Genomic DNA, 16,774 nt, shown 5'->3' on the forward strand with positions numbered 1-16,774 from the left:
CTTTTTAGAACCTCGCATTTAAACGACTTCTTCCTGCTTTCTTGCGGCATCACCAAATAAAAACACCATGGCATATATCGAAGAGGTACTGTACTGTGTTTTTAACGACAAACAGCATACGGGCTCTTCCTGAGTTCCCCTGTATTCACTTTCCCAAGCAGCGCTGCAGCTGCGCGAAAGCTTTGTAACTTGAGGACGATACACGCGTAAGTACACGTGCGTCTTCATGACCTTTTCACTGCAAATAAGACAATTCGCTAAACATCCGCGTCCCGACCAGCAAATGCGGGGCGACCTCTTCCCGCTACCTCCGGTAATCGCACACTCACCGGCAGTCCCCTCCATCCCTGTCGCAGGTTGCAAGCTTTCCATCAGTTTCCTCTCTCCGTCCGTCTCCAGCCAGAGTAAAGAGCCACCCGGCCAATGGGCAGCTCGAGCCTTTCCCCTCTATTGATAGGCCCTAGCCAATCAAATTGCACAAAGGGTGTACGCAGTTCCGGCACGTACGCCGTACCGGAGGTGAACCCATTCCAATTGCCTAGTCAACGCCCGAGTGCAGGGTAGCTTCCCCACCTCTCCCTTCTTCCCATGGGTGGGCAGGCGTTATGACCGCTTGAGATGTGACCAATGGGGATGCCGATTCAGGACTGACAGGTTCAACAGCCTCCCGGCAAGAGGCGTGTGCCGCGGATCCAGCCAAAGCCCCGGGCCAGGAGCGCCCGCTTGTGGCTGTTTGTCCAATGCGATGCGGGGGGCGGGGATTGTTTACGTCTTGCTCTGGAGCGGAAAGTGGGTCACTGCCGGCAGCGACGGCGGAGCAGTGCAGGTGAGGGCGAGTCGCGTCCGCACCTGCCCGCCCGCCGGGATCGGGGCCCTGCGGGGATCCTCGGCGGCGGGGCCCAGCCATGCATTTGTTCCCGTGGCCGGCGCTGGGGCGCGGGCGGGTGGGCTGGCCCCCACGGTAGGCCCGCCGCTCTGCTCGGGGGTGGGGGGGCCCGCAACGCCAGCCGAAACTGGACTTAGTAAGAGGCCCCCTACTTCCAGGCCCGTCAGTCTGTATGTATCGCGTGGCGCCTACTGTGCGCTGCAGACGCAGCGGATGGTGACTAGGCAGGCTGACTGGAGCCGCCTGATGGACTGGCTCGGGCTGGCAGGTGAAGGAGCTGTGGGGCGGCGTTGCTGGAGGGAGGGTAATCTGGCTCTGCAGACGGCGCTCGCAACCCTGGAAAGCAGTGCCTACGCTCATTCACCGACAGTGCTGGCCTGTGCCTGGCGGGATCCTCACTGGGAGAGACAGCTCCGGCCCCCCCTGGGGACTCCAGTCCAGGGGATAGCGGGGCTCTAGAAAATCACAGAAATAGAGGTGTTACTCTAAGTTGGATACGGAGGCTGAGAGCCGAAGAGGGCAGGGAAGAGGTAGCAACTGGGACAAGGCCACTGCAGATTGGAGCAGCACAGGAGGACTTGATAGGCTTTGTGAGATTTTGCCTTTTATTCTAAGAACTGTAGTAAGCCCTGAGAAGTTTTAAGATTTGTTAAGATTTGCTTAAATGTTCAAGATTTGTTTCAAAAACAGCTTGACTGTAGGACGTGAAGTGGGTGGGGTGGGACTGTCCCTGTGGAGGTGGGGGTGGTGGTGGCCCTCAGGCCATGGTGGGAAGGAGGATGGCAGGTAGGTGGGTGGGTGGGGTGACGGCTATGAGTCTGGCATGAGGAACTTGGAGATGCCATTCGTCGAACTGGACAATGGAGGAGGAGCCAGGTGAGACTTGAGATGCCTGAGGGATATACAGGCTGCCCATTGGAGTTCCCTAGGCTGAGCTCAGACTAGGGCTGATATGCATTTGAGAGTCATGAATGTCGGGGTGGCTTTTCACACTCTGTACCTAGGTCTTATTAAGGTGCTTGGACACTGGAGTGAGGTAGGAGCTTGTGAGGAGAGTTCTGGAGCCCTAGCTTAGCACCACATGGTTCAAGAAATCCTCCACCTTTTGGGGGGATGGTCTGGCACTGCTGGCCAAGGGCTAGATGCAGGGGTTGTTGGGAGACCTTCCAATGTGCTGGGTATTTTCTTTGCTCAAAACCTGTTTTTTTCCCTCCAGATCCTGTTCACCATGGCCAGGCGCCCCCGTAGCAGCAGAGCATGGCATTTTGTCCTTAGTGCAGCCCACCGAGACGCAGATGCCCGGGCCATGGCTCTCACAGGGACGACTAACTGGGGCTATGACTCCGATGGGCAGGTAGGTGGGTACTACTGGAATAAAGTGCAGAAACCCCTGAGGCAGGCCTTTCCCTGGGGCAAGAACTCCCTGAGGGCAGAGGATGGGGACAATAGGACCTTACTGCTCGTCCTGGGTTTGCCCTAGTTAAGGACCCACATGGCCCTGAGGTGACAGGACCTCAGGACAGATACCACATTCCTCTTTATACTCTTTCCACTGAAGAGGGTAGCAGTTGGTTTTTTGGTCAGTTCATTCAACAGAACATCTCTGTTCCATTTCTCAGCCAGTTTCCAAAGGTAGCTGTTGTTAATTCAATGTTAGCTTCCTGGACAGTTCCTCTGTCTGTACAAATATGTGCGCTATATTGTGTGTATTCATGTAAAAAAAAACCCATTTAATCTTGAAAACCACAATTCCTGTGCCTTCTCCCACTCAGTTGCTCCCAAGTTGAGGTTGGAACAACTCAGCTGTTTGTCTGTGCAGGCTGCCTGATGTACCCAAGGGTTCTGCAGCCAGAGGTTGGCTGTTCTGATCCTAGGAAGGGCTGGGCTGTGTGGAATTTGCGCCTATTGCTAGGGTGACTGGGATGTGGATTCTCAATCATCTTCCAGAATCTCTTGAATCAGAGCACGGGGTAGGCTCTACCCTGAGTCATCTCCACTGTTTCCTGCAAGGCTGATCTTTGGGTGACTTGTCTGTGCTCCATCACACCCACCCTATACACATTGCCCTGGCTTAGCCAAGCATTCTGGGGGTGGGGTGGTGGGCACCCCTCCTCCCTAGAGTAAGGGCTGAGCCCTGTGGAACTAAAGGCCTTGAAGGAGAATTGGAGGAAACTGTTCTAGGTTGATAGCATCCTGGGGCCTTCCCAAAATCTCTGCCCTGGCCTGCATTCCTGTCCTGCATCCATCTCCTACCCTGACCATGTGGCCTGAAGCAGCCTGTGTTCCTGTATCTGCCCCTGCCTCGCTGGCTCATCATTCTGGGATGCAGGCAGTGTTGTGGGGCTGGGGTGCAGTGTTTGACACATGCTTGTGTGCAGCCTGCACCATCACCTAATTGGTCTGGAGTACTTGAGTGTGTGGGCTGACAGGTGGGTGTGTCAGAAGACCGAACCCTGGTATTTCCCTTCCGTTCTGCCCTTATGACTTGCTGTATGGCTGGGGCTGTCCCCTGCCCAGGTTGACCTCCAGGCCTTTGGTGCTCAGGTCTGTACCCCTGGCTCCTGACTCTGGGAAGGGGATTGCCTTTACTGACAGTGTGCCTGCCTTGGCTTTTGGGGGAATCACATTCCATGCTAGTGGTGTGATTTGGGCCTGTTTCCAGTCTCCTAACTGGGATCTCTGACTTGGGATCAACCCCCTTAGCTTAGTCTCTGGTTGATTCATGAGCTTCTATGTGGGCCCTGGGTATAATAGGAAAGTAACAAGGATAAGGCTCTTTCCCTGCAGAACTTCAGTTTTGGTGGAAGGAGACAGATCAACAGGACAAAGGAGACTGTCAGAGGGGAGATGGAAGGAAGAGGACCCAGGAGGGAGGGCTAGAAGAGCATCTTTGAAGTGACATCTGAAAGCTGCCATCCAGGGGCAGAGGGAGAGGGATCAGGGCAAGGGAATGGGCCTAGTAAGCTTTGATGGAGAGTGTGGGCTTTATTCTCAGGGTGGCATGATCTGTCCCAGATCTGAATTTCACCTGGGCTGATGTGCAGAGGGCATTTCAAGGAGGCAAAAGGAATAGCCAGAGACTAGTGTGGAGGCTTAATGCCGGACCAGGACCCCTGCACCAACCCGAGAGGGCTGGCAGAGCAGGCAGGCAGAAGCTGTCTGTACCCTCTGGGCCGTGGGCAGCGAGACCAGGGTTGGCCTGGGGTCCAGAGCCAAGGTGGGTATCCAGAGGGGCCTGTGTGGCTTCAGAGTAGGAATGACTAGTTGCACAGCTCTCACGAGAGGTGGGGCAGCAGTTTCCAGAACCTGATGAGCTCAGCTTGAGATGAAGCCCAGGACCGAGGCCCCCAGGTAGAGAGCTAGGAATCCACTCAATGTTTTTTTATGACAGAAGCTTGAAGAAACAGCATGAAACCTCTGGGTTCATTAGGGCCCTGGGACAGGGGTTAAGAGCCACCCCCTGTAAGGATGACAAAGAAGCTGTAGTCCAGGACTGTGTGCAGGCACTGCCACAGTTAGGAGCCCCTACTGGAGCCCAGCTTCTGCCTGTGGGGAGACCTGGGTTACCTCCAGTAGGCAACCAGTGGACTTTGCCAAGAGGCTACTCTACTTGGGGCCACCCTTGGTGGGTCCACAGCTAATCTATGATCTAGAAGCTGCCTGAAGAATGATAGCCCAGTGCCTGGGCCTCCAGACCCCCTTGGATGTGCAAAAATAGGGTTGAGCCCTTACACCCTCTCAGGAAGCTAGTGGCTTGGTAGGCCTTTGGGGAGGAGGCATTCCCAGTCCCTGAGCCAGGTATCAAGGGTCACTCTGGGGGCTCTGTAGAAGCATGGGCCCACTGTGTACTCAGGTCCTGGGGAAGCCCTTTGAGGCCAAACTTTCAGATCCTTTCCTTGGGGCCTCAGAGCAGTTCATCCATTGGCCTTTGTTGTGGAGGGAGGAGGGCAGAAGGCATGGCAGGGGTTCAGAAAATCCTTCCCTTTTCTCTCAGCACAGTGACTCTGACTCTGACCCAGAGTACTTGTCCCTGCCGCCGTCCATCCCCAGTGCTGTGCCTGTGACAGGAGAGTCCTTCTGCAACTGCGATAGTCAGAGTGAAGCCTCCTTCTGCAGCAGCCTGTACACAGCGGCCCACCGGGGCAAGGATTGCCGCTGTGGGGAGGAAGATGAATGTAAGCGCCTGGCAGGGGTCATTTGGGCTGGCTGGGACAGACCTCTTAGGCCAGATGAGGAGGACGGCTCAGGAGACTACCCCAACCTGGCTTTTCCTCCCCCAGATTTTGACTGGGTCTGGGATGACTTGAATAAGTCCTCGGCCACCCTGCTGAGCTGTGACAACCGGAAGGTCAACTTCCATGTGGAATACAGTTGTGGCACAGCGGCCATTCGAGGCACCAAGGAGCTAGGGGAAGGGCAACATTTCTGGGAGATCAAGATGACTTCACCTGTCTATGGCACTGATATGGTAAGTGGCTGACAGGGCTGGGGACAAGGGGGGTTGTGCTGCTGGGTGCCCTGGCCCTGGGTCCTCTCTGCCTGGCCTGTTGTTTTCAGATGGTGGGCATTGGGACATCGGATGTGGACCTAGACAAGTACCACCACACATTCTGCAGCCTGCTTGGCAGGGATGAGGAGAGTTGGGGCCTCTCCTACACAGGTACGTGGGGTCAGTCCCTAAGGACCAGCAGGCTGGGAGGGCTCCCATGCATCAGCTAACACCCACCCTGCCGTCTCCCAGGGCTCCTCCACCACAAGGGTGATAAGACGAGCTTCTCCTCGCGGTTTGGTCAGGGCTCCATCATCGGCGTGCACCTGGACACCTGGCACGGGACACTGACCTTCTTTAAGAACAGGAAGTGCATAGGTAAGGGTGGCCAGGACCCCAGGGGAGACACATGCCTGTGGGGTGTGGCTGCTACTGAGGTACTGCAGGAAGCAGAGACTGGGGCCCAGGCTGAGTGGCCCCATGGCTTCCCCAAAAGGTGCCCTTGAAGAAAGAAGCCTAAAGTCCCAAGGCCTCCTGAAGGTAGGCTTGCACAAGGGCCACCTCAGTTTCCCTAGGAGGATATCCAAGGAGTGGCTAAGCCCCCTCCTGGTCCAGGGTTCAGGCTGTCCCCCTCCTCTAGGAGTGGCAGCCACCAAGCTGCAGAACAGGAAGTTCTATCCGATGGTGTGCTCCACGGCAGCCAAGAGCAGCATGAAGGTCATCCGCTCCTGTGCCAGTGCCACTTCCCTGCAGTACCTGTGCTGCCACCGCCTGCGCCAGCTGCGGCCCAACTCTGGGGACACACTTGAAGGCCTGCCCCTGCCACCTGGCCTCAAGCAGGTGCTACACCACAAGCTGGGCTGGGTCCTGAGCATGAGCTGTGGCCACCACAAGTCCTCTGTGCCCTCACCCAAGGCCACAGCCAGTACCAACAGTCCAGAGACCCGGCGCTGCCAGAGGAAGCGCTGCCGAAGGACCTAACTTATTTTCCGATGAAAACTGCCTTCTGAGGCTGAGACAGCATTTTCTCCATCCTTTTCCTCAGGCCATGCTGCTGGGTAGCAGGAGAGGGCGGAGTTGAGCCCAGGTCTGTCTGGGCTGTCCCCCTGCCATCAGAGGCTGGGACAGGCCTTGCCATAGGGGTCCAGGGACATAGGCCCTGGGGTCCTGACACCAGGACTGTCTTGAGTCCATCTGCTTCCTGTGCCAGGTATGGGAGCCACTGCTTCCTTCAGTCTCTGGGAGTGGCCACTCCAGCTCTTCTGGACCGAGACGGCCGGCCTAGGAGGCTGCGGTCTGGGCCTCATCAGAGGTCAGCTTTCCTGTAGCTGCCATCCTTGGGGAACCTTGAGTTTGTCCATACTTGCTTTGCATGTTGTCAACTGTTTTCTCCTGTCCAAGACTGAAACAACTATAATAAACTTAAGAGTTTATGCCTGGTAGAATTAAAAGGAATCCACATCAAGACCTGGGACTCATGGGTGTTCACAGCATTTCTCCTGTGGTTCTGGTAGTGTTGCCTGATTCTGCCCTGGGAAGAGGCAGCCTAGTTCTCTTTTCTCCCATACTTTAGATGCCCCCCCAAGCCTCCAGGGGCCTGGTACTTGTCCTCCAGCAGAGATTTGGGTGCTCCCCAGCCCTTACTGACTGTCCCAGTTGGCCACCAGGCCTGCAGCCAGTGTGTACAGGCCCCTTCTCCCATCATCTGGCCCACCATCTGGAGAGTCATCCCAGTTATCCAGAAACCTTTCCTGCTCTCCATGTCCTCCACTTGGGTTCAGACCTGACAGAGAACCCCTCCCCAAGCTGAGGGACAGGTTGTGCTAGGTGACAGTTCTCCCCCTCCCACCCCTTGTGTTTTCTGGCCACTCCCTGGCTGGGCTGCTTGCTGTCCTGCTAGTGGCAGGAGAAGGCCCTGTAGGTCAGGCAGGCATGGTCAGGAGCTCAGATCCAGCAGGAGGTCAGGGTTGGTGGAGGTCAGGAAGAGGCAGATTCGGCGAGAAAGGTCAGGTCCCACCCTTCGGAGCCGAGCACCTTCATCCACCTTCACAGGAAGGTCAGCCAGGAGGGCCAGGCGCTCTTGCTCAGTGCCACAGGCCAAGTATGCCTAGGTTAGGCACAGGAATAAGCAGGGCAGGCCTCAGGGACCTGGCCTCCGCATCTGGAAGTCTGGAGTGCAAATGGGATGGGGCTCACCTGCTGGAGAAGGCGAGGAGATGGGAAGGCAGTGACAACAGCGTCAGCTACTGCTGGGCTGACCCGGTTGAACTGCCTGATCTGCTGCCACCAGGTCCCCCGAAGCCCTATGCCATCTCTTTTCACTCGTTTGCCTGCCACCCAGCGTCCAGCTGTGCAGAAGGAAAAGGCCCTGGATTCCTGGAACTGCCTGAGGATGGGGAGGGTTCAGGAAGGTTTCTAGAGGCTTCATCTCTCCTGATCACCTAGCCCCCCACATCAGCCCTCTGCTAAAGAGACCAGGGAGGTATCACACCCTCAGGTGTTCCTGTCACCCTCAACAGCCACCAGCTGGAGTAGGGGTTACACACTTGAAGGGGCGCTGGGCCAGGGCCTTGGTGAAGGCGCACACGTGCTGACTCAGCTCTTGCCAGGAGGCCACCAGCAACACATCCAGGTTCGCCCAGAGCTGCAGGAGCACCAGGGCCTGAGGGAGACATAAACCCATGGGGGTGAGTCAGAGGAGGACTCCCCTGGGGGACACACAGCTGAGACCAACTCCACATGTCTCCCTGTGACCAAACCCAGGTGCTAGCCTCAGAGACCAGCCTGAGTGCCAGAGCCAAGGCCAACCACCTCACCCAACCTGCCCTGCCCTCACCTCTTCGACCTCAGGCCTGCCAACCACCACCTCGGCACAAGCCAGCTCTGGGTGCTCTGGTTGCTGCATCTCCTGGGCACTGGGCTGTCGAGACCTGAACAGAGATAACTATCCCTCCAGCTCTCCATACCCCATTGGTCCCACCCTTCTTGAGTTCCCCTGCTTCCCCCAGAGCCCACCCAAGGGAGGGGTTTAGCAATGTCACAGTAGCCCCACAGCTACCCTGGCCTTTCCCCTGAATTCCCCACCCCTAGCCAGGCCTGCTAAGGGTATAAGGGTGGCCCGGTACCACAGATAGGCATCCAGTCCGATGACAGCCAGGTGGGCACAGGTGGGGCTCTCAGGAGAGATCCAGGGCACTGAGCAGGCTGGGCCACAGAGCTGCAAGTTAAGAATGTTTACCACAGCTGTCCTTCAGGGCTGCTGCGGGTGGGGCTCACAGGCCACCAGGCCACTACCCGTTGGCAGAAAGATAGGGAGCAAGAAAGGCCCAGTGATGCCCGGGGGGAGACTGGGGCAGACTTCTTTTCCCAGCCAGCTCTCTTTAGAAAAACCGCTATGTGCCTCCCATGAGGTCAAAGGGACCTATGAAAGCCTAGGGGCGTGCCCCAGGCTCGTAAAAAGAGTCCATAGCTTGGCATTTGCCTGGCAACAGATGCTTGATAAATGCTGAACCTCAAACACCGAGACCCAACAAAGCACCTAACCTAATGACACTGGTGCAAACATTAGCTGAGCAATCCCTATTGCTCCTTCAGTCAGGTTGGGGCTGGGCTGTTGGCTCTTACAGCTGGACTGCACAGCCAACCCACAGCCCAAATCCCCAGGCCCCTTCTCACCAGTTTCCCATTTCTGGCTTCTGACTCAGCTCTTCAGAAAGCTCTCCTTATCCTTGCTTCTGCCCTCCAGAAACAGCTTCAGCTCCCGTCTGCTCCCAGGCCAAGAGCCCAGCCGGCTTCCCCCATCACATCCACAACATCTTGGCTGCTGAACAGAGGATGCCCAGCCCACTGCATGCCCTCTCCAGCCCCTCTGCCGTGGATCAGGACTGGCAAAACATCACACCCAGGCTGGAAACCCAGTCCCCACCAAGCACCTGGGTCAGCTGGAAGACACCCCGCAGAAAAACCTCAGGTTCCAGCAGCAGAAGGAGTTCCTGCTCACCCGCGGCCAACAGCTCAGCTGGCACCTAAGGGAACATCCAGGGGTACTGCTGCCCACCCTCAGCCTCAAGTGCTCCAGGGCCTCGGGCTGGGTACCACACAGCAGCTCTGAGGCTCACGGCCACAGGCAAGCCCATGTCCATTAGGACGGCTCCACAGAAGCCAATGTAGTCAGTCTCCTGCTGAGGCCAAGACCAGCCCTGGTCCACATGGGCTGGCAGGAGCACTGACCACATTATGAGTGGGGTTAAAATATTCCTCAGCAACAACTGAGTTCAGACCCTGGACCCAGGCCTGCATCTGACCAGCAAAGTGGCTTGGGCATCACCAGCTCCGTATTACCCATTCTTGGCTTATACGCATGATAAATTACAGCAGCTGCCTTCTATGAAGTCACAGAGGTAAAACACCCAACCCAGGGCCGCGCTATGTAAACCCAGGAAAACGAGGCTGCTGGGGCACTCACACTGTTGGGGCAAGGTTCTGGCTTCACTGTGCTCCATCTGAGGCTCCGGGAGGGGCTCTGGGGCTCGATGTGGAACTCACAGCCCAGAGAGCCCAAGGCCTCCATCAGGATGTCAGCACCAGCATCTTCCAGAATGGCTGGGGTGGGCAGAATAGACAGCTGTCACTCCTTTCTCTCCACATTAGAATGCTACTCACAGCAGACCTTGGGCGCACCTGGGTCCACGCGCACCGTCAGACGCCGCAGCGCCTGCTCGGGCCGCAGCAGCCGCAGAGCCTCGGCCGCCGCTCTGCTGTCTTCCGCTGGGTCCCGCGTCCTCGTGGCGGCCTCCGAGTCGGTTTCCACTCCGGCAGGGCCCTCGGTGTCCGAGTCCGAGATCTCCCACGTCGGAAGCCGCCGCTTTCCCCGGCCCAGACACGAGCGCCTGACCCTCTGGCGCTCAATCTTCGCCATTGCCTCCACGCTCTCCTCCGCTTCCGGCCGCACCCGGCCGCCTTTACTGAGAACACCAGCCGCTTCCGGCGGCGAGCGGGCCTCGCGAAGTACGCCGGCGGCTTCCGGTTGGAGCACGTAGGTAAGGACTGACCATGGCGCGCAAGAAAGTGCGACCGCGGCTGATTGCCGAGCTGGCCCGCAGAGTGCGGGCCGTGCGCGAACAGCGGGAGCGGCCGCGCGACTCACAGCGCTTTGCCCTGGACTATGAGACAGTGACGCGGCCGTACTCGGGCCGCCGGCTGCCCGTGCGGGCCTGGGCCGACGTGCAGCGCGAGAGCCGCCTCCTACAGCTGCTCGGCCGCCTCCCTTTCTTCGGTCTGGGCCGCCTAGTCACGCGCAAGTCCTGGCTGTGGAGGCACGATGAACCGTGCTACTGGCGCCTCACGCGTGTCCGGCCGGACTACACGGCGCAGGTTCGTGCGCCGGTCCTTACCTAACCGCTCCCGAGCAACGCAGGCCAGCACTACTCCCTCTACACGCGGCTTTGTGGGACGGGGTCTCCTGCGTCCTAATCTTTGGGGGCAAGAAAGCTTTGTGAGCTGATCCCCTCCCTATTTGTTTTGCAGAACTTGGACCACGGTAAAGCCTGGGGTATCCTGACCTTTAAAGGTAAGGAGTCGGAGACGGGTAGGGTAGACTGTTGGCAACAGACTGTTCCGCGAGCATGTGCAATCAATCCCGACCCCCACCCCCGTCTTTTTCTCAGGAAAAACAGAGGGCGAGTCCCGGGAGATCGAACAGGTCATGTACCACGACTGGCGGCTGGTGCCCAGGCATGAGGAGGAGGCCTTCACCGCTTTCACGCCGGTGCCGGAGGACACTTTGCATTCTGTGCCCTACCCTCCGCTGCTCCGGGCCATGATTTTAGCAGAGCGACAGAAAAATGGGGATAACAGCACCGAGGAGCCCATGCTGAATCTGGGGAGAATACGCACTGATCCCTGGGACTACCCTGTGAAACAAAAGGCAAAGAGTAAGGCCAAGAACACTGCAGTCTAAAATGCCAGAACCGGTAGGCTGCCTGAAGGGTGTAAGGCAGTGGGTACCATTTTGATGAAACAAAATGTGTTTGGATTACACCTGAACAGTTCCCTGGGTGCTGATTATCTTATCCAACCTCCGTGACTTGTTCTGAGACTCCACTGAACAAGGTGCACCTTGCACCTTGTCTTTTTTCTCTATCTGTTGCCTAACACCCAAATCTCACAGAGGAGGCCACACAGGCAGCTGCTGGGGGAAAGCTGAAATCAGGGCTAGCGGGTGTGGAGGCCAGCGCTGGCATCTGTCACTTCCAGGATGGCTTCCCTTCCCTGTCAATGCGTTGCCTCCACCAGGACCGAAGCTTGAACTCGAATAAAGGCAAATGAAGCAGCCCCGGGTTGTGGTTTCTTCTAGTTTGGGTTGGGAGACGGTGGCGGATGGTGTGCAGGAAGGAGTGTGGGGAGAAAAAGACTGACACCGTGGTGTATCTGGCTTGATGGATGGAGACACTGGAGTGGATTGGGGTGGCACAGATGTGGTTGTCGCATGGAAGCCTCTGGGCCCCGTGGCCGGGCGTGGACTACAGGCAAGGATTCACTACCTTGTGCGTGTTCCCCAGCCCTTGCTCTCCTCGACACTTTCACGGAGGTAGCCACTCCGAAAGGCCGGCAGGGGGCGGAGGCTGGGGGCGACAGAGTCGGGCCACGGCCCCTTTAAGCACAGGCCCCGCCTCCACCCCTCCCCCATCACCCCAGTCAGCGTTCAGCTTCAGCTCAGCCACCCCCACTGCCTGCCGCCATCATGATCTGCTTGGTGCTGACCATCTTTGCTAACCTCTTCCCAGCAGGTAAGCAGTGCGGCAGAGGCCAGGGGGCTAGGCTGGGCGGGGAGGGGCTGCGGCGGCGCTTGACGCATGCCACCTCACTGGCCCAGCAGCCTGCTCCGGCGTGCGTGAGCGCACCTTCCTGGCCGTGAAGCCCGACGGTGTGCAGCGGCGGATCGTGGGAGAGATCGTGCGGCGCTTCGAGAGGAAAGGCTTCAAGCTGGTAGCTCTGAAGCTGGTACAGGTGAAGGCGGGGGCGGGGGTTCGCAGAGGAGGCTGGGCAGAACGGATGGGCGCGGGAGAGGGCGGTGCCTCGCAGCACCCAGCCCGACCCCTCCCTCCTCAGGCCTCAGAGGAGCTGCTGCGCGAGCACTACACCGAGCTGCGCGAGCGGCCCTTCTACGATCGCCTGGTCAAGTACATGGGTTCGGGGCCCATAGTGGCCATGGTGAGTGCTGGAGGGCGGGAGGCGCGCTGGACAGCGTGCTGGACCCGGCTTCACCGACCCCGCTCCACTGATCCTGTCCATAGGTGTGGCAGGGGTTGGATGTCGTGGGCGCCTCGCGGGCGCTAATAGGGGCCACGGATCCGGCGGATGCCCTGCCCGGCACCATTCGCGGGGATTTCTGTATCGAGGTCGGCAAGTAAGGCCGGCCCCCGGGGAAGTTCTTATCCCAGTCCCAACCACCCCAGCTGGGCATCATGGAAGCCCCACCGGCGCTTACTCGCGCCTTTCCTGCGCAGGAACGTGATTCATGGCAGCGACTCCGTGGAGAGCGCCCGCCGTGAGATTGCACTCTGGTTCCGTCCTAACGAGCTCCTCTGCTGGGAGGACAGCAGCGAGCATTGGCTGTATGAGTAATGGGGCAGCAGGGCCCGTCTTCCTTCCGCAGCAGAGGACCCAACGTCAGGAGCCCAGGGCCTCTGGAATACACATGCTGCAATAGGTGGTGGCACTGGAGTGCTACTCAGAACACCTCTTATGTGGCAGGGTTCACAGTACCCCTCTAGGACCTCCAACAGGGCAGGTGGGTCTGCCCAAGCCCTGGCATGCCACTGTTTACAGCATGTCTGGAAATACACCAGGGCGGTGACCTGGGACTCAAGTTTGGTCCAGTATTTTTTATAATAAAATGAAGAAAATCTGGAGCTCGTATTGGTTTGGGTCCAGGGACACAGAAGTACCATGATAAGACATTTATTACATACAAAGCAGATACATGGGTTCGCTTGCAGGGCCAAAGCCTGAGGAAAATAGTCACCCAGCCCCTTCCCCCAACTGCGTCCATCCAGATAACCCCCAGTCATTCATGGCCCTGTGGGAACACAGAAGGGACTTAACATACATCACAGTGGAGAGTGGCAGGGCAATGGGAAGAAGCCTGCAGCTGCATGTGACTGCAGTGGTGTCTGGCTAGGATATGGGATGGCTGCCCGATATCTGTGCTTCTCTGGTGGGAGGTGGGTGGGCAGCAAGGCCTGGGGCTGCCCTGATCAGTGCCTTTTGGAGCAGGAGTAAGGCCTGGGCAGGTGGGGAGGCAGCAGTCCAGGGCAGTGTCCTTCAAAGCAGGCAAATGCATGCTCCTAGAGCTGGGGAGGTGGTCCCTGTCCTTAGCCCTTAGGGCCTCTGCTGTCAGTTGCTCTCAAGGGAGAAGCCCACACCACCAGCCTGAGGCACTTAGTAGCCTGTCTTGGGAGCCGAGCTCCTTGGAGACTGGCCCTGGATCACAACTTCCCCCATCACCCTGAGGCTGAGCCTGCATCCCAATAGCCACCACCCCCACCCCACCCCCTGCCTTTATGCTGAGGCCTGGGCTTGCCCTGGTAGACTGAGAAATTCCACCCTAGGGGATTCCAGGAGGGGCAGGGCTGCAGGGCCTGCTTCTATAAGGTGGTCTTTTGCTCAGGACAGGGAGAGGGGACATGGGTCAATGAGGGCTCGTGAGAACCTGCCACACAGGACAATTGGGGCTTGAGCGGAATGAGGGCATCTGTCTTCTCAAACAGCTGCCCCAAGGAACCTGGATGCATGCTTTCGTGCCAGTTCCTCAGGTGGCATGGATGGGGCTGGGTGGGGAGGGAACCCAGGGCAGGCTAGTGGCTGGGCCGGCTCCCTTAGGGTCAGACCCCCACCCTCATGGACAGCAGGCAAAGGCAAGGGGGCCCCAGGTGGGAAGATTTGGCAGACTAAAGTCCCTGCTTCCTGCCCTAGGTGTCCTGGGAATGATGAGAATGGGGAGCCCAGGGTGCAGTTGGGAGCTTCCTGGGGGCTGCTTATTCCAGAATTCTGGACTCTGGGCTAGGGGCTGGCCAGGAGCCTCTGGGAAAAGGGTGTCCCAGAGGCTGCCTCTCCCACCCACATCCCCCCTTCCAGTCAGACCTGCTTTGCTGCTTGCTGCCCCTGTCACCTCCCAGGCCAGACCTAAGGTGAAAGCTGCAGGTTGAGAGGTTAGAGGGGCTGCTGGGCTGCCCCATGGGGCAGTCATAGCAGGCGAGCAGGGTGGAGCATATGTACATGATGATGCCAGGCAGGGAGCAGTGCAGGCCATGCCTCACTCAGGGGAGTAAGACACCTGCCACACGATGATGTGGCTGCGTTCAGCCTTGGACAGCATGGGCTTCACTTGGCTCACATCTGCCGCGTTCTCCTCCGTCTCATCGTCTTCTCCGTCACCTGAAGAGAGAATAGCTGGCTGTGAGGGGCAGTCCCTACCTGTGAGTCCCTGAGGCTTGAAGGCAGCACCCACTCACCAATGCGGAAGTCAATGTAGCCTTCCCCACCACTCAGCACCAGCACGTTCTTCAACTTCTGGCCCTCGGCATCTGCAGCAGGGGCAGCAGGCCCAGGACTCTCGGATGGGCTGTCCAGCACGCTGCCATTGAGAGTGGCCAACACATTACCTGTCATGGGGTACAGGGACCTTAGTAGGACAGCCAGAGAACTCATGCAGGTTCCTGAAGGGAGGCCACAGGTGCTGCCCTGGAAGGAGTGGGACCCAGCCACCCACCTGGCACGGAGACGAAGAACTTGACGGCATCCCGATGCCCATGGAAGCAGAGCTGGGCCTGGGCCATGGAGCAGTATGGGATGAAACTGCTGGCTGACTTGTCAGTGCTGTCGTCTCCATACACATGGATGATGCCCCCTGGGCGGGCCCCCTCCCCAGATGTGGGGGATGTCTTGTTGGCTGGAGATAGAGAGAGTACCTGGAAGGGCTGAGCCCACCAACTGGGAAGTTTCCAGCAGGCGAGGGCAGAGGGTAGGAGCACACCAGGCCCCTCAGGGCATCTTGAGTTGTGGGCTTCTTTCTGAGAGCAGGAGGCAGGCCTCTGGACTTACCTCGGAGCCCCAGGAGTTGGCCTCGGTGCAGGACCACAGCTGGGAGAGGTAAGGGGCAGAGCATGGAGGGGAGAGGAAAGAAGCGTCACCGGAGGGGCAGGCTGAGGGACAGTTGTGGCCAGCGCAGCCCAGTGTCCTCCTGTGTGTGGCCTGGCAGAGCATGCCCACCCCAGGACCCTGCCATGCTCCCTTTAGCAGCTGCCATCACCATCTCTGCTGATGTCTGGGGTCACTCACTCTCGGTCAGTGGGATGGAGATGACGACTCCATTGCCGGTCCCCACCCAGAGACGGTTTCCCGCAATAAGCAGGGCCGTGATGCGCACAAAAGAGAAGCCCAGCTTGCCTGTGCCTGGGGTTGGGGGAGAAGTAGGCGGGATCAGCGTTGCCTCCTGGGCCCTCCTCTCTGCCCTACTAGGGCCCAGCCCAATACAGCCTTACCCAGCATCTTGCTGACATAGGGCTCAATATCCACGTCCTGCAGGTGCTGGTGGGTGTGGGCGTGGTACAGCCGCAGTGTGGAGTCCAAGCGGATGGACACCCATACCCCGTCGCCAATCCACGCCAGCTGCCTCACCTGGCTCTCCCGCCGTGGGTGGGCATCAAACGACTTCTGTAAGGTCACAGCAGCCCATCAGAGGAAGGGGAGCTGAAGGTGCCACAGGCAAGGCTTCACCCTGATGTCTGCTCAGCTCAATATAACCTTTGCTCTAGTGCCTGACTGCTCACACAGGTCTAGGCTCTTTGGAGGGCCCCAGCCAACCATCCCACACCATGAGCCTGCATCCAGGTGGCTGAGGGTAGGTGCATGGGTCCCATGCAGTTGTCAACCTGACTTGTTTCAGGGTGAAGCAGCAGGTTAACTCCAGTTTGGCATTCACAGCCCAGTTGCCTTCTGCCTGCCTATGACCTTGGACAAATGAGTCACTTCCCTTAGTGCAGTTCCCATGACCCCAACATCTATTAGGTGTGTTGGGAGAAATGCTGGCAGCAAGAGCCCCTTTCCTTCCCTGAAGCCCCTGCCGCTAGCACTTGCCTCTATCTGCATCGTCTTGGGCTGGATGACATGCACCTTGTTCTTGTAGCCACACCAGACACGGTCGTACACAACTGCCATGCAGCGGATGGAGTGGTGTGGGTGGCCCAGGTCCATCAGGTGATAGTTGCTCAGGTCCCACTGGCCATCTGCAGAGTGCCCACCACACCTGCTCAGGCCTGGCCAGGTCCCACCTCTGCTCATAGCAGGGGTGGTTCATACTCTGGCAGGACCATCAGGTGTCGCCCACCTGCCCACTG

The 16,774-nt window shown here is 58.4% G+C and overlaps 5 protein-coding genes across 22 annotated transcripts in view; 3 read left to right on the forward strand and 2 right to left on the reverse strand.

The window, feature by feature from the left end:
- The first annotated feature begins 1,823 nt into the window (after nt 1-1,823).
- Nucleotides 1,824-6,808, forward strand: SPSB3 (splA/ryanodine receptor domain and SOCS box containing 3). The gene is made up of 7 exons (XM_090277273.1): nt 1,824-1,922; nt 2,103-2,240; nt 4,881-5,061; nt 5,167-5,354; nt 5,444-5,546; nt 5,628-5,753; nt 6,016-6,808. The coding sequence occupies exons 1-7, from the start codon at nt 1,839-1,841 to the stop codon at nt 6,354-6,356; spliced, it is 1,161 nt and encodes a 386-aa protein (XP_090133399.1). The 5' UTR covers nt 1,824-1,838; the 3' UTR covers nt 6,357-6,808.
- EME2 (essential meiotic structure-specific endonuclease subunit 2) lies at nt 5,715-10,605 on the reverse strand. Of its 2 annotated transcripts, none has more exons than XM_090277275.1 (8): nt 10,056-10,605; nt 9,841-9,977; nt 9,308-9,400; nt 8,501-8,592; nt 8,212-8,305; nt 7,922-8,037; nt 7,572-7,761; nt 5,715-7,482 (listed from the first exon to the last, which is right to left on the reverse strand). In XM_090277275.1, exons 1-8 carry the CDS (start codon nt 10,291-10,293, stop codon nt 7,312-7,314), a joined length of 1,131 nt encoding a protein of 376 aa, XP_090133401.1. In that variant the 5' UTR covers nt 10,294-10,605; the 3' UTR covers nt 5,715-7,311. The 2 variants fall into 2 exon arrangements, with proteins under 2 accessions (XP_090133401.1, XP_090133400.1); XM_090277274.1 differs by having other exon boundaries at nt 5,715-6,777; nt 10,056-10,339.
- On the forward strand, nt 10,231-11,484 carry MRPS34 (mitochondrial ribosomal protein S34). The gene is made up of 3 exons (XM_090277280.1): nt 10,231-10,748; nt 10,902-10,944; nt 11,042-11,484. The coding sequence occupies exons 1-3, from the start codon at nt 10,428-10,430 to the stop codon at nt 11,332-11,334; spliced, it is 657 nt and encodes a 218-aa protein (XP_090133406.1). The 5' UTR covers nt 10,231-10,427; the 3' UTR covers nt 11,335-11,484.
- A 517-nt stretch (nt 11,485-12,001) lies between these two features.
- Nucleotides 12,002-13,288, forward strand: NME3 (NME/NM23 nucleoside diphosphate kinase 3). Of its 4 annotated transcripts, none has more exons than XM_090277279.1 (5): nt 12,002-12,163; nt 12,250-12,383; nt 12,486-12,587; nt 12,671-12,783; nt 12,884-13,288. In XM_090277279.1, exons 1-5 carry the CDS (start codon nt 12,118-12,120, stop codon nt 12,999-13,001), a joined length of 513 nt encoding a protein of 170 aa, XP_090133405.1. In that variant the 5' UTR covers nt 12,002-12,117; the 3' UTR covers nt 13,002-13,288. The 4 variants fall into 4 exon arrangements, with proteins under 4 accessions (XP_090133405.1, XP_090133402.1, XP_090133403.1 ...); XM_090277276.1 differs by having other exon boundaries at nt 12,072-12,163; nt 12,253-12,383; XM_090277277.1 differs by having other exon boundaries at nt 12,072-12,163; nt 12,671-12,775; nt 12,884-12,997.
- Nucleotides 13,289-13,321: 33 nt separating this feature from the next.
- The window catches only part of MAPK8IP3 (mitogen-activated protein kinase 8 interacting protein 3), a 52,110-nt gene continuing 48,657 nt past the window's right edge, over nt 13,322-16,774 (reverse strand). For 13 of the 14 annotated variants that reach the window (XM_090277295.1, XM_090277290.1, XM_090277287.1 and 10 more), the window contains 7 exons: nt 16,515-16,663; nt 15,920-16,091; nt 15,717-15,830; nt 15,480-15,518; nt 15,148-15,327; nt 14,891-15,040; nt 13,322-14,813 (listed from right to left, as the gene is read on the reverse strand). In XM_090277295.1, the coding sequence (XP_090133421.1) occupies nt 14,692-14,813; nt 14,891-15,040; nt 15,148-15,327; nt 15,480-15,518; nt 15,717-15,830; nt 15,920-16,091; nt 16,515-16,663 (926 nt within the window). In that variant the 3' untranslated portion in view covers nt 13,322-14,691. Of the gene's footprint in view, nt 14,814-14,890; nt 15,041-15,147; nt 15,328-15,479; nt 15,519-15,708; nt 15,831-15,919; nt 16,092-16,514; nt 16,664-16,774 lie in introns of those variants that run through there. The other variant, XM_090277297.1, reaches the window with a different exon arrangement.

Source organism: Furipterus horrens, unplaced genomic scaffold (genome assembly GCF_987537825.1).
Source record: "Furipterus horrens unplaced genomic scaffold, mFurHor1.1.pri manual_scaffold_5, whole genome shotgun sequence".
NCBI classification, from domain to species: Eukaryota; Metazoa; Chordata; class Mammalia; order Chiroptera; family Furipteridae; genus Furipterus; species Furipterus horrens.